The sequence below is a fragment of the Nicotiana tabacum genome, chromosome 17 (assembly GCF_000715075.1).
Source record: "Nicotiana tabacum cultivar K326 chromosome 17, ASM71507v2, whole genome shotgun sequence".
Taxonomy (NCBI): Eukaryota; Viridiplantae; Streptophyta; class Magnoliopsida; order Solanales; family Solanaceae; genus Nicotiana; species Nicotiana tabacum.
Window position 1 is genome coordinate 114,056,562 of NC_134096.1, and position 12,348 is coordinate 114,068,909.

The window sequence follows — 12,348 nt, forward strand, 5'->3', positions numbered from 1 at the left end:
TTCCATACTCTTAACATTACTTAGGACCTCTTTATTGTGAGTAATGTGAAGCGTAGCTCCTGAATCTATTATCCAATCTATCATTGAAGCACTGAAAAATAAAGAAAGTATACCTGCCATGTTGGATGAGCATTGTCCAGCTAGTGGTTTGTTTAGCAGTCCCACTAGCTGATTGTATTGGTCCTCTGTCAGTACATGTCCTTGAAATTTATTCACAGTTGATTCCAGCTCTTCAGTGCTTGCTGCATTAGCATAAGTCTTTGGTCCTCCACTCTGAAACTTCTTTTTGCTTTTGAAATCTGCTGGATAGCCAATGATTTTATAACAATTTTCTTTCAAGTGTTCATTGTAGCCACAGTGCTCACAGACCAACCCAAACCTTTTAGGCTTGAATCCCTGAGTCTTTCCTGCCATCATAGTGAGGGGATCTCTATTTGTGTCAACCACTCCTAGTGATCTCTAACTTTCCTCCTGAATTACTATCGCATAGGCCTCGTTTACTGAAACAACTGGTCTTCTCATAAGAACATTGTTCCTAACATTGCTATAACTCTCATTCAAACCCATGAGAAATTACAGTAGCCTATTTTTCTATAAAAGCTCAAGTGAAGGTCAAGATTCCTCACAATCACGGGAAGACTTAGGGGCTAGCACATCTAATTCATGCCACAAATCACTCATTCTAGAATAATAGGTTGTTACTGAATCTGTACCTTATTTTAGTGTAGCTATCTCTGTCCACATGTGATAGATTCTCGTTAAAATACATCTATCAAACTTCTCTTTGAAATCACTCCATACTTTCTTTGCATTTGATGCAAAAACAATCCCAAGCATTAATTCATTTGCAACTGTGCTACCAATCCACGAGAGCACAATTGCATTACATTTCTCCCACTGTTCCGCGAGCTCTCCTCTGTACATTCTTTTGACACATGTTCCATCCACAAAATCCTAGCTTACCCTTTCCCCTCAGAGCTAATCTCATCACCCTGCTCCAAAAGGCATAATTTTCTAGCCCTGTGAGCTTTATTGGTACTAAAACTAACCCAGGAGCATCTGAAGCTTGAAGAAATAGTGGATGATTGTGCTCAAGTAGAGTTACCTCATTTCCTGCCATATCTATCAGGTGTGATCTCCGTCAGAACTTGATTATCAAGGAACTTCTCTCCGATTGCCGAAATTTTCGTCGGAACCCTAATTACCAGATCGTGGCTCTGATACCATGTCAAAGTAAGCTAAATTGAGAGAGCTAATTGATCATTTCTACACATGCAATCATGTATTCCAGCATTGATTCAATTGTCAACTAAATACAGTAGAGATACAGAGAAGAGGTAGAAGAAGACAAGAAAGAGGGCTAGAGATCAGAATATTCTAGAATCTCCTCTGTACATTCTAACATACTCTTATACGCCGACCTTTTCATCTCTTTTGTCTATTTGCATATTGCCCCCTTTCACTTATTACTATCTCTTATTTAGTCCATGTTGTTGTAATACAAACTCCAGTTCCTGGTTTGAGTTCGAATAGCTGCAAATCTGTTAAAAAATTGAAAATCAAGTGATTCACGTTGGTTTGCTGTTGTTTACAAGTCCTTTCTGTATTTACCTATTGATTCGGACTGTAAAAACTTGAAGAAGAGCTTTTTGCCAGTACTAAAATTTCAAAGCTTCGAATTCAAAAATTGAATTTTTAAAACTGGATTCGGTTTTTATTGGGTACAAGGAAAATAATTGAAAAAAACTCTAAGGAGCTTATATCTAAATTTTTGGGCAATTGGGTAAAACATTTGGGTGAGTTTAATTATATTTTCAGTCCTGGGTCGAAGAAGGAAGAAGAAGGTTCTGCAAATTTATACAAAATATAGCTTTTTCTTTTTCAAGAAATTCAATTTCAGATGACAACAATTCCTCGGCCCAGTGTATGTTGTAAATTTTTATGTGCGCCCAGTTTTGTGCCACCCATTAAATTTATACCCACTTTAAAAAAAAAATTTAATTGATACTCAATTTTGGATAATTTCATACACATATAATTTTCTCTTCTTCTTTAATATTGTTTTCTTCTTCTTTATGCTTAGAGTTTCTTCTTCTTTTTTTTTAGTTGCAAGATAAATTTTTTAAATTTGTTATTATTTTGATATACTGATGAATTGAGATTTATTCTTTATGATATTTGAATGTTATATTTCAAATTTGAGCTTATTCAGAGAAAATTTAGGCATTGAGTCGTGTATTGGATTATTGAAAATCGAAGAACAAGTTTATGTTTCAGAACTTAAGATTCGAAATCTTGCATTCAATAGATTGAACTATCTAAGATTCGAATTTTTAAAATTGCATTTAAAGATAAAAGAATTTCGGATTTGATTTCTGAAGTTGCAATGAAGAGATTGAACTACTTCAGATTTGAATTTCTAAAGTTGCATTTGAAAGGTAGAAGTGCTTCAGATTTGATTTCTGAAGTTGCATTGAAGATATTGAACTACTTCAGATCCGAGCGGGTATACTTTATAAAATTTTGTGTATTACGGATATAACTTCAATGGTGACCCCAAAAGTGGTATATATGAAAATGCTCCATGTATGTTGGGCTCCTAATAACTTGGGCTACAATCCATCTTCTTCTGACACGGGCTAAACTTCGATGGACCGGGTCACCCATAGCTGCTTAAACCCGCCTAAATCTCCCAAATCATTTCTGCTTCATCTTCAGCAAAATCAACAGAAACCCTAATGAAGCTTTCCCGTTCTACGTTAAGGAGCCAAAATTCAATATCTTATTGCAGAGCCACAATTAACCGTTTTTATGGCACAACAACGTCGACTAAACAAAATAACGAGGAGAGGAGTGAGTGGGTCTACGCAAGAATTGCACCATTAGGTAGCCCAGAGGTTTCAATGGTTCCAGTATTGGAACAATGGGTTAAAGAAGGTAATCAAGTGTTGAGAAGTGAGCTTCAGTGGATTATCAAAAGGCTAAGGAGCTACAAAAGATACAAACATGCCCTTGAGGTACAAATCTTGCTGTTTGTTGTTGTTTTAGTGAGTTTAAGATTATGCATTGTGAAATAAACTGTCTGGAGACCAGGGTTCAAAACCCGGTAGAGAAAAAAAAAACACTTTGCCTAAGGTTTTTTGGTGGGTAAAGTTGTGCTGGTAGAATGTAGCATGTTCTTACGGGAAGTCGAGGTGTGACAGGCTGTTTTGGACACCAACTTTCATTGAAAAAATTGTTTGTGTTTTTTCGCTAAGCAAATGATGCACACACACATACATAAAACTGGCAGACACCAAACCTAGTGTAAGTGTACCAACACGACCAAGCCTTAATACCAATTAGTTGTTAGCATATATGGATCTAATATAAAATTATAGTTAGGTATTGCTGGAGAAATTTTTATTTGTTCAAGAAAACTAAGTTGAGGATGAGCTTGATAAAGTTTTTGATGAGAGCGTTTTTTGTTCCTAAGTTGCTGCAGAGAATCTATTAGACGGCAGAGGCGGATGTGGCCTTCTGGCTATGGTTCATCTGAACCCATATTCGACCCGGAGTGCAAATATATATGTAAAAACCTGCCAAAATCTTAAGATTTAATAGATCCGAATCCATAACTCTTAACGGTACAATGAGTTTAGTTCAGTGCTAAGAATCTTAAAGATTGAGCCTATTAAGTGTAAATCATGTATCCACCTCTGTTAGGCGGCTTCGTCGTGTTGACAAGTGCATGTTTGAAGTCACCGATGGGCTTAGGCATACCACTCAAAAGGCCTTGAGCATTTAAAGAGTAGAGCTTTTGATATACAAAAAGAAAGAGCTACTGAGCGCTTGATCTTTTGCCCTAATCTAGTTATCGATAGTTCCCAACCTCCATGTGCCCATTGGTCATTCTGTTAATTTAAGCAAAGGTAACAGCTAGAGATCATAGAAATGAATAAAACAGCATTCACCCTTGCAAGATACAGCATAGAGCCAAAATTTGTCGGTGATGAAAGATCTGAGCTACTTATGTATCTTCATTCTTGAACTTATAAATCTTGCCATTATCTTTATAGTTTTGTGACAGGTATCTCATTGGATGACAGACAGAAGATATTTCTCCGTCCAACCTGCTGATGTTGCTACACGAATTGATTTGATGTATAAAGTTAAAGGCCTCGAAGAGGTTGAAAAATACTTCAATAGCACTCCGCAGAAATTGAAACGCCTGACAGTGTATACATCTCTCCTCAATTGCTATACCAGCGAGAAGTCTGCAGAGAAAGCTGAGGCCCTAATGCAGAAACTTAGAGATATGGGGTTTGCTAAGGGTACATTGTGCTACAATTTGATGCTGAACCTCTATTCTAAAACAGGAAGATGGGAAAAAATGGACAATCTGATGAATGAAATGGAGCAGAAAGGCATAAATTTTGATGAATTCACGCTCACAATACGGTTAACTGCATATGCTGATGCTGGAGATTCTGATGGAGTGGATAAAATAGTAGCGATGATGGAATCTGATAAGCATCGCATTTTGCGGTGGGGTACTTACAGTATTGCAGCAGATATGTGTTTGAGAGTTGGGCAGGTGGAGAAAGCTTTATCAATGCTGAATAAATTGGAGGGCATGATTGTGAGTGGTGAGAAAAGTAATGGTGCATATAATTTATTGCTAAAACTATATGCGGAAGCTGGAAAGAAAGAAGAGGTGCACCGATTGTGGGATTTGTACAAGCAGAAGGAGAAAATTCTTAACAAAGGTTACATTAGTGTGATGAGCGCACTAGTGAAATTTGGTGATACAGAAGGAGTTGAGAAGATCTTTGAGGAATGGGAATCGGAAGCTTTGTCCTATGACTTCCGAGTTCCAGACGTCTTGATTGGTACTTACTGTAGAAATGGTCTTCTAGAGAAAGCTAAGGCCCTAGTGGACAAAGGAATGTCAAAAGGGGGTGTTCCATGGATCACCACGTGGTGTCACTTGGCAAATGGATACATACATGAAGATCGAGTCCCAGAGGCTGTAGAAGCATTGAAGAAGGCCATCTCATTATGCCCGCCTAATTATAGACCTAGCAGGGAGACCTTAGTTACATGTGTGCAATACTGGGAAAACCAGGGAAATGTGGATAAAGCGGAGGACTTTGTAAGGTCTTTAGAAGCAGAGCATATGTTCTCGGCTGTTTTTCGTGACAAGTTGTTGCGCTTTATTAAGGAAGAAAAACTACAGACCTGAGCGACACAGCTTGCGTGGAAACAACTGATTTGAGAGACTCTCGCAAGGTTAGGCATGGCCAACAATAGCTGTAAGTGTGAACTGAAGCTGTTAGGCCGGCTAGATATGGAACAATTAAAGAGAAATTTATTTATCGGACAGAGATTCCTTTTCTTTGGGGTTCAAACTGAAAATAGTTGATATTTCTCATTGAGATTCACCTGTGGTTGGTCTCAAGTGATCTTAGGCTGCATATTCATTGCTGATTAGTAATATACTGCAAGATTAGTCCTCAAGAGAGATGAGCTGATTTGTTCGTAAGTCGTAACATATATTGCGTCAATGAGCTTGTCTGAAGGCCAAAATTCAACAGAATGTGTATATTCTTTGTTTTGGTAACTATAGCTGGTGGGAGCACCAAAGTTCCTTTCCTGGGCTTGTTTGAGTGTGGTTATGAAGACAGTAAAAGAAGGTACATTACTTCGGTTCTTCGATTTTCGCCATATGATGTTATTGTAGTTTATAAGTATGTGACAATATTGTTTGTTGAAGCTGATAATGTTAGTCCAAGCCCGACGGTGTGCCATCTCCTCCTAAAAATAGAGTAGGGTCATTTCTCCCTAGTTTAGCATATTTAATGAACGTTTTCTCTTGATTGAAGAATATCTGAGACCTACCCTCTTTGATGGTGAAAATGAGAGTTAATCTTCTCTCTTACAATGATTCTTTATGCTGTTACTCTCAAGGGATGCCTTAGCTGTTATATGGCACGATTGCTTTTAAAGATCGTAGTAACTGCAAAGTCTGTAACGGAATTTCAAATTATAGGGGAGTTTCTGGATCTTCCTCAAACTAGAGGGCGATTGATTTAATAGAATACTAGTTCAATTTTCTCACTCCCCAAAGAATGAATTGTTGTAGGTAAAAATCAATAAGTCAATTAACTACGTTACTTCAACTTAGTTTGAGTGAGCTATATGAATCTTTTATAGTCAGTCTGTTATTCCGATCATCTTATTCTATTGTGCTTTGTGCCTTCGGGAAAGGGAAAAAATAAAATAAGAAAAGAAGGGTCAACTTTGAACATGCTCACCACCTTCACGATTTGAATTTTCATCAAATAGACAATACAAAACGATTTAACAATAAATGATATAATTAGAGAGCCGAATAAATAAGTAATTATCTTGAAGAAAAACAAGAACAATTGCTTGTTATTAAAGACCTTACTGTTATCATGTGGCTTTTAAGATTAGAAGAAAGATATTTGACTCAAAGATGGCAAATTCATTGTAACAAGTTAGGATATTCTATGTGGTTGGCAAAACAGTGACATGTCAACCAACCATTTTAGTGATTTGAAAAGTTTGGTGTAAGGAGTTAATAATCACATGATTAAGTGAAAAGTTTATCTACAATATCTTATCTTTAGTGGGACATGCACTAGAATTATGTTGAATGGGACAATTTTAATAAAGAATGCTAAATGATCTTTAAGAGCACGCCAAGATTTTCTCTATTTGCCTCACAGACCACTGGCCAAGTATCTATTTACGTTGTTTTGGAACAATGTTAGGACCCCATTTTGAAAATTCTTGAAATTGTTGGGGACTTGGTAAAACAGAAGAAAATTTTTTTGCTATTTTCTCTCTGTCCACGTTTATAGCTATTCCACCAACCATTTTGTTTAGTTAAGTCTAAATGTTTTGGGACACAGAATCTGCCGTAAAGTGTAAAATTTGCAAATCCAGCGTATTGAACTCGTTTATTCCACTCGCATCCTAATTTTAGAAGCAATTCTTATATTTAGAACTTTTAAAGAGATAATGTGTTGGGATTTTAAGCTTGTGTAGCTTAAAGAGGGTGAATGAGAAATGGAGGGAAAATGAAATATTTGAGTTTCCCTCCTTGGCAAAGGGACATTGTCTCATATTGGAGGAAGAAAAGGCTTTTGATGGGTATATATATAATTGCTCTTCTTCTAACTCTTAAAGAGTTAAAGAAGAAGGCAAGCCTCGCGCCGTTGTCGTCGCTCGCTCGCTCGGCTTCGGACAAAGATTGATTGATTAATCTTTTTGGACAAAATTCCTTTCAATTATTTAATTAATTAATTAAATAATTAACGAAAAATTCAATTCGAAATAATTAAATAATTAAACAATTATTTAATTATTTTAAATCCATTCCCGCAATATTTCAAACAATTCCAACAGCCATGGCTGTTTCTGAAAAGGTTGCAAACCTTTTCAGAAACAATGCCAGCAACTCTATAAATAGAGTTTAATCCCAGAATCTTTCCTTACGAAATTTTCTTAGCTTCTTCTTCTACACAAAAAATCCAGTGTGTTTTACAGCCTTCGAGTGGCTCGCTGTTCACCGGCGTTTTGGTACCAACACTCCGGTGAGTTAAATCGTTCTATCCTGGGAGGATATATTCCAACACCTCGGGCACTTGAGGGGAATAATTTTCTTAAGGATACACTGAGCTTGATTTATTCCTATGCTGTTTTTTTATGAATTTATTTCGTTAAAAAAGTATTACTAACTTTCTGTTTTGTTTATATATATTTCAGAAAACTATAACAATATGAACAATAAGGTGGACAAGCAACATGATAAAACATTCATTGATTTAACTTATTATAAGCTTATAGTCTAAAACTTCTTTACACTGTCACTATATCTTAACATGTTATAATAGGCTACTTGCTTTATTTTTATGCAATCTCATTAATATGGACAACTATGGCCGGTTATCTTTTAGGTGATGTTATCGATGGATAAAAGTTGAACACTATACAACATAAACTAGCCCTTTCATGAGCTCTTTTGGCAAATTCCACTTGGTGGACAAATCTATCTCTTGAGCAAAAGAAAATTCATGCCCTATGCACAGTAGGAAAGTGGAAAATGAAGAAAGGGGAAATAATAGGACAATATGCCTTCAATGTACAAAGTTTGAACTCACTATACTTAAGTCAAAATTTTGCTTATTATCATCTCACACATGTGATTTTTAATGACTTGATGCTCATCAACATTAGTGTTGTACAAGATGAAGAGGGGGGGACAAAAGAGAGTGCCTCAATGAAACTAGAATAACAATAGGCAAAGAAGAAAACAGCAGAAGAGGAAAAGGGAAATTCTATTGAGAGACTTGTCAGCCTGCATTTCCTGTCTTCTCAATCTTGAGCTGCTGCTATTTCCAACTAGATGATATGAGTTAGGATATGTATATAAACTCTCTGAGTTCCCAAACATCCTAGCATAGACCATCTCTCCAAACATTCCAACAACTGGATGAAAGACTCCCACTGATGTATCGTTTCCAAGGTTGAACGAAGAAGGCGATGATGGACGGTTGAGGTAACTTGTATACGGATTATAAGCATTAGGATGTGGTAGTTGCTGAGAAGGATTAAAGGAATTCGACAAGGATAATGGACCAACAGCAGCTGGCCTGGGAGGTACTTTTAAAGAGGGCTTGTTTTCGGGCTCAGATTCAGGCAGTGTCTCCCCACGCCCGTAAAGAGGGACTAAATCTTTTCGGGAAATTTCAGCCTTGCAAACTGGGCATTGAGGGCGTTCATCCGAAGACAGCGAGTCACTCTGGAAGTGAAACCACTTATAAATGCAGGGCCAACAATAGAGATGGCCACAAAGTGTAACAACCGGATCACGTGCAAAGTCCAAGCATATGTTGCAATCAAAACAGGCAGAAGTATTCTCTGAGTCTGATGCTGGAGCAGGGATTGATTTCCACTCGTTCGCATAATACTGCTCGAAAGCCATGGGATTTGTTTCCTGATAAGTTGTTCAACCTAAGGATTCTTAAAAATCTGAAAGAACAATTAATAGTTAGCACATGGGAAAAACACAAAGAAGAAAAGAGAAAATATAGATTTACAGCACCAGCAACTAGCCAATGTGGTAGGACTTCAAAAATTCTAATTATTCAATGTCAATCATATTGTCTCTACTTGACTTATCCTAGTAAGGAACATGTATTACACTGAACATTAGCAATGAGAATCATAACAGTGGACATTTATCAATCTTATGGATGTCCCCAAAGAATTACAAGAAATTAAAATTTATTTGGCTATATGAAGGAAAAACACATGTTAACATGTGACTTAGGTGCTACTAAGATTGTCTAATCTAAATATAAAATTGTAGAGCATTAGTAGCCAATAAGTAATTAAAACAACTACTAATTGGCTCAGTTTAACAAAATATCTCAATCTTGAATCTCTCCTTTTGCACAGTAAAATTTGCATTCCAACATTAGCAGATTACGACATTAATTCCAAAGTATAATTGAGGAAACCCTCTTCTATATCATACACATAATGTCAAGAAGATCTCAAAATTATTTGCTTAATTATGGTAGGTAAAGGTAAAGACTTAAGCACCAACAAAGATCAATTTGCAGTACAACTTAGCATGATATGATCAGACACAAGAAAAAATTCATCTAAGAAAAACCCTCAAAGATCTAACCTTTACACACCATTAATCACTACAATTTCAACCAAAATATAAAAGAAGGGAAAATAAGTTCAATTGTCGAGATAAATGAAGGAAGATAAAGAGATTGTGTTCTTACCAATTAATCAGAAGTTCAGACTTTCAAGCTTCAATGGAGAATACCAGATAAAGAAACAGAAGAAAAAAGAGAAGAAAATAGGTTTCGAGGTGAACAGGGAGGAAGTGGTTGAGCTGAGAGAGAGGAAATGGTGGAGCAGTTTTATAACAAGAAATTTGGAACGAGGACTTTCTCCTTTCTAACCTATGCTGACGTGGCTGATTTTGTATGGTCTCTCTCTCCCTCTCCCTCTCTCTCTCTCTCTAATACTATTTGTTTCTTCATTTAATTAATTGAATCTTCAATTTGCTGCCTAATTATTTGTTTTTTCTCTTTTCATTGCATTTGCTACCTAATTACTTGATACATCAAGCCAATCTAGCTCCTTTTTTTTTCTTCCTAAAAAAAGATTTTGTATTATTACAAAGGGAAGAATAAATGAAAGAGAAAAGGTGAACCGTGAGAATTGAATTATAGCTTAAAATTTTCAACAGTACTGGTGAGTTATAAATCTTGGTAGTGGTAACCTAGTTACCTAGCTATCCAATACATGTTTGATGTTTCTAGATTGTCTAAAAAAAAAATTACACTACAAATTTAATTTGTGATAGCATGTTAGTTATTATTTTTATCAAGTTACTTGTTGTAAAGATATCCGTAATTATATTATATTGACACAATTTTTATAGTATAAACATTTTCTATACCATCAATACAAAGTAGTACTACAATTTTACGTGCTTGATTATTATTGTTTCTTTTTATATTTTATGTCATGGATTGGAGCACAAGTAGATGGTCACTTGTAAGTGTTTGGTGAATTTATTCTCGAGTAATGCAGCCAGCCATAACAGTATATTAGTAATGAGACAAAGAAAGAGGCAGTGGACTTCTATTTGAATTACTTAATGTTTGTTCGAGCGCTCACTAACATAGTTAGTTAAACTTGTATGGGTGTAATGGTGTTAGATTCATTAGGTAAACTTATAAAAAACTAGAGCAATTTATGCAAAATACCTATTGAGCTTAAAATAATTATTCTTTTCTACCAATTTAAAAATTATTTGTAATGTATACCTACTCAATTAAAACTAATTACCCCTACCTACCTACCCATTATCCATTTGGTTTAACTTTGCTTGATTTGGCATGGCTTGATTTGGCTTGACTTCGCTTAAATTGACTTCGCTTGGTTTGGCTTAAATTGGCTTTGTTTGACTTGGTTTAATAGCTTAGTTTCACTTCATTTGGTTGGCTTTCATTGGGTATTAAAAAAAAAATGGGTTGGGGGCAAACCACATGGGCATGGGCGGGTAAATAGTTTCCCCCGCCTAGGTATTTGCCAAAGATCCCCTATAAACTAGTGTACTCACTATCATGGGTGTAATGAGATCTTTACATAAATAGTCAAGCCAGCCGGTTCATTGTTTACTTTTCTTAGTTTATATACATAAATTATACATTTTTTCTATAAATATTATGTATGAATTATATATATATATACATATTTGTCCACTATTTTAAATTTAAGTCGGTGACGAACGGCTATTGGGTTAATTATTATTATATTATTATTATTGGCGGATGGATGTTCTATATATGCTATGCATCCGTAAAAAAGAGAATAAAAAATGTAATTTGAAACATATAATCTCATTTCAAGTATCGCCTAGAGTCTGGTTTCTCAATTATTCACAATGAAGGAGTCTAGGCCCTAGGGTTAAAATATTCCCATATATATATATATATATATATATATATATATATATATATATATATATATATATATATATAAAAGCTACGAAAACCCTTAGCGAAATATCGTTCGCCTTTTCTCTCTTTTAAAATAGAGTTCACATTAGACAAAATAGTCATTTAATTATTTTTCGAATATTTAAAACTTTAAAATCAACTACAAATCCTAATTGTTACATCTTTCCTTATAAAAGTAGTTTTCTTGTTTGAAATTTGCACAATATAAAATTTTAGAAATTTTAGCTTAAAACATCCGTTCCTTGTTTGAAGTTTGAACCATGTGAGGCTTTGGGGTCTAAAGTAAGAGTTGCAATTTCACATGAAATTGGCTACGGTTACTATAAATTTACATGTTTCCATATTGATTATCAATAATAAAAGGAATTTGGAGAAAAGAAAATTATTTGCTCTTTCCTCAAATAGAGATGAAAAAAGAAATTAATTTTTTACAACATAACAATGTTTATCAATGTGGAAAATACTATTTTATTCTGACAAATAAATAGGTCCGTACTAGATAAGTTTGTAATATTTAATACTTTAAATAATATTCAAGAATTTATATTCGATAAAATTATAATTTAATTATTTTCTTAATACTTAGCACTTTAAAATCAACGAAAATTATACTTTAAGAAAATTTAAATTTCCTTATACCTTTTCTTATCTACCTATATCTATCCATCTATCTATACTATAATGAAAGCACGAAATCTTTTACCAAAATATTTTATTAATTACTTTTTAAATATTTAAGATTTTTAAAATCAACTAATAAATTGTTCCTTGTTTAAACTAGAAT

The 12,348-nt window shown here is 34.9% G+C and overlaps 2 protein-coding genes across 2 annotated transcripts; one reads left to right on the top strand and one right to left on the bottom strand.

Annotated features, from left to right (window-relative positions):
* The first annotated feature begins 2,658 nt into the window (after positions 1–2,658).
* LOC107821186 (pentatricopeptide repeat-containing protein At2g20710, mitochondrial) lies at positions 2,659–5,898 on the top strand. The gene is made up of 2 exons (XM_016647608.2): positions 2,659–3,017; positions 4,070–5,898. Exons 1-2 carry the CDS (start codon positions 2,739–2,741, stop codon positions 5,222–5,224), a joined length of 1,434 nt encoding a protein of 477 aa, XP_016503094.1. The 5' UTR covers positions 2,659–2,738; the 3' UTR covers positions 5,225–5,898.
* A 2,216-nt stretch (positions 5,899–8,114) lies between these two features.
* On the bottom strand, positions 8,115–9,943 carry LOC107821187 (E3 ubiquitin-protein ligase RMA1H1-like). Its single transcript, XM_016647609.2, has 2 exons — positions 9,813–9,943; positions 8,115–9,042 (listed from the first exon to the last, which is right to left on the bottom strand). The coding sequence occupies exon 2, from the start codon at positions 8,993–8,995 to the stop codon at positions 8,297–8,299; it is 699 nt and encodes a 232-aa protein (XP_016503095.1). The 5' UTR covers positions 8,996–9,042; positions 9,813–9,943; the 3' UTR covers positions 8,115–8,296.
* Between the last annotated feature and the right edge of the window lie 2,405 nt (positions 9,944–12,348).